Source organism: Mandrillus leucophaeus, unplaced genomic scaffold (assembly GCF_000951045.1).
Source record: "Mandrillus leucophaeus isolate KB7577 unplaced genomic scaffold, Mleu.le_1.0 Scaffold74, whole genome shotgun sequence".
NCBI lineage: Eukaryota > Metazoa > Chordata > Mammalia > Primates > Cercopithecidae > Mandrillus > Mandrillus leucophaeus.
In genome coordinates this window covers 3,190,007-3,193,003 of record NW_012108030.1, presented here as the reverse complement: position 1 = coordinate 3,193,003, position 2,997 = coordinate 3,190,007, and the positions used below count along the sequence as shown (strand labels likewise).

General features: G+C 54.9%; 1 protein-coding gene across 1 annotated transcript in view; it reads left to right on the top strand.

Annotated features, from left to right (window-relative positions):
• Nucleotides 1-2,997, top strand: part of PRR12 (proline rich 12) — a 47,689-nt gene that overhangs the window by 39,253 nt on the left and 5,439 nt on the right. The window contains exon 11 of the mRNA XM_011966074.1: nt 2,576-2,701. Coding sequence (XP_011821464.1) covers nt 2,576-2,701 — 126 coding nt within the window. The remainder of the gene's footprint in view (nt 1-2,575; nt 2,702-2,997) is intronic.

The window sequence follows — 2,997 nt, the reverse complement described above, 5'->3', positions numbered from 1 at the left end:
AGCGGTGATGGGACTTGGTCAGGGCCCCACAGTTTTTAATCTCTGTTTTTAACAGAGATTAGAAATACAGCCACTCAAGGCCGGGTGCGGTGGCTCACGCCTGTAATCTCAGCACTTTGGGAGGCCAAGGTGGGCAGATCACAAGGTCAGGAGATCGAGACCATCCTGGCTAACACAGTGAAACCCCGTCTCTACTAAAAGACACACACAAAAAAATTAGCCGGGCGTGGTGGCAGGCACCTGTAGTCCCAGCTACTCGGGAGGCTGAGGCAGGAGAATGGTGTGAACCCAGGAGGCGGAGGTTGCAGTGAGCCGAGATCACACCATTGCATTCCAGTCTGGGCGACAGATGGAAACTCTGTCTCAACAAATGAATGAATGGCTCTTTCTCGGGGTTGTCCAGGGTCCCAGTTTCCTTCCCTCTTGTTGAGGAGCTGTCTGCCTTGTTGCTGGGGTCATGACCCCTTTCCAGTGATCCCAAGCCCAGTTTCTGCCCTTGGCTACCCCACAGACCTTCCCCAGTACCCCCAAATCCCATCAAGCTCTTTGTCCTGGCTTCCCTATCTTAGGGACCGCACCTCTGGCTACACAGTCACCTGACCAGACTTCCCAGGAGCCATTCTCACCTCTTTTTTTTTTTTTTTTTTGAGACGGAGTCTCACTGTCACCCAGGTTGAAGTACAGTGGCGTGATCTTGGCTCACTGCACGCTCTGCCTTCCGGGTTCATTCTCCTGCCTCAGCCTTCTGAGTAGCTGGGACTACAGGTGCCCACCACCACACCCGGCTAATTTTTGTATTTTTAGTAGAGATGAGGTTTTACCATGTTGGCCCAGGGTGGTCTCGGACTCCTGACCTCAGGCAATCCGCTTGCCTCAGTCTCACAAAGTGCTGGGATCACAGGCTGAGCCACCGTACCCAGCCTTTCTCTTTTCCTTTTCTACCTATCGCCCCCACAGCCGAGCAGCTCCCAGCCCTGCCTGGCCCCATCACCTGCACTCTTTCCCAGACCTGCCCAGCTCAGCCTCGTCCTCTGCTTCCAGCCCTGCCCCACCTCCATTTGTTCCTAGCTGGTCCATCAGCCTGGACTTCAGCCTCACTCCTCCAGTCTGTCCGCTAGTTGGCTTTAGGAGGCATCTTTCTACACTTATACTCACCCCTTCCCTGCTCTCAGCTCTCCCATGGTTCCCTAGTACCCACCAGAAAAAGCCCTTGCCCTTTCTGCCTCGTGTTGGAGGCCCAGTATGGTTTGGCCTGCACTGACCTGTCCACTCCCAGCTCCCATCTCCTCCATCAGCCTTGCCTCTTTATGATCTGACCTCTCTGGATGCACTCTTTTGGAAACCAACAGTGCTGCTGCTTTAGACTTAAGTGAAGCCACAATTAACTGCTCTGAGCTCTCTCTCAAGGCTCAGCCTTTGTTTGACCTTGAACAAGGAGGGTGACTCTGATGCCTCCTGTGAGCTTCTTTTTTTTTTTTTTTTTTTTTTGAGACAAAGTCTCACTCTTGTTTCCAGTGCAATGATGCAATCTCGGTTCACCGCAACCTCTGCCTCCCGGGTTCAAGCGATTCTCCTGCCTCAGCCTCCCAAGTAGCTGGGATTACAGGCGCCTGACACCACATTCAGCTAATTTTGTATTTTTAGGAGAGACGGAGTTTCTCCATGTTGGTCAGGCTGTTCTCGAACTCCCGACCTCAGGTGATCCACCTGCCTTGGCCTCCCAAAGGGCTGAGATTACAGGCATGAGCCACCATGCCCAGCCCCTTTGTTTTTTTTGTTTTTTGAGATGGAGTTTTACTCTTGTCACCCAGGCTGGAGTGCAATGGTGGAATCTCTGCTCACTGCAACCTCCGCCTCCCAGGTTCAAGGGATTCTCCTGCCTCAGCTTCCCGAGTAGCTGGGACTACAGGCGTGCTCCACCATGCCCGGCCAATTTTGTATTTCTTAGTAGAGATGGGATTTCTCCATGTTGGTCAGGCTGGTCTCGAATTCCCGACCTCAGGTGATCCACCAGCCTTGGCCTCCCAAAGTGCTGGGATTACAGGAGGCTACAGCACTTTACGGGCCACAGTGCCCGGCTTTTTTTTTTTTTTTTTTTGAGACTAGGTTCACTCTGCCACCCAGGCTGTGCAGTGGCACAGTCTTGACTCACTGCAACCTCCACTTCCTGGGTTCAAGCCATCCTCCTGCCTCAGCCTCCCGAGTAGCTGGGATTATAGGCGTGTGCCACCATGCCTGGCTAATTTTTGTATTTTTAGTAGAGACAGGGTTTTACCGTGTTGGCCAGGCTGGTATCAAACTCCTGACTTCAGGTGGTCTGCCTCAGCCTCCCAAAGTGCTGGGATGACAGGTGTGAGCCACTGTGCCCGGCCTTCTCTGAGCTTCTTGCAGTTCCTGTGGTTCTGCCACAAGAGCACGTGGCACTGGTGCTTGCCTGTCAGTCTTCCCTAGTGGACTTGGACCTCCTGAAAGCAGGGATTTCTCTTCTGGTCCCCAGTGTTGAGAACAGCGTCTGCCACACAGGTGGTCTCAGAGGAAGTTGGGATAACGAGCCTGTGTCCTGTCTTTTCTGCAGAGCGGGCAGTACCTGGGCGTCTGCTGAAAACCCGGGCGATGCGGGAGATGTACCGGAGCTATGTGGAGATGTTGGTGAGCACAGCACTTGACCCAGACATGATCCAGGCCCTGGAGGACACGCATGGTGAGCTGAGGCCTGCGGAGGAGGGGTGGGGGCTGACTCGGTCTGAGGGAGCAGGTGCTGAGGGCTTGGACCTGGTCTGAGAGAGGAGGGGCTAGGACCTGGACTCCTGGGTCTGAGGGAGGAAGTCCCTGGGTCTGAGGGAGGAGCAGCTGGGGGTCTGGACTCCCGGGTCTGAGGAAGGAGGGGCTGGGGGTCTGGACTCCTAGGTCTGAGGGAGGAGGGGCTGGGGGTCTGGACTCCTGGGTCTGAGGGAGGAGGGGCTGGGGGTCTGGACTCCTGGGTCTGAGGGAGGAGGG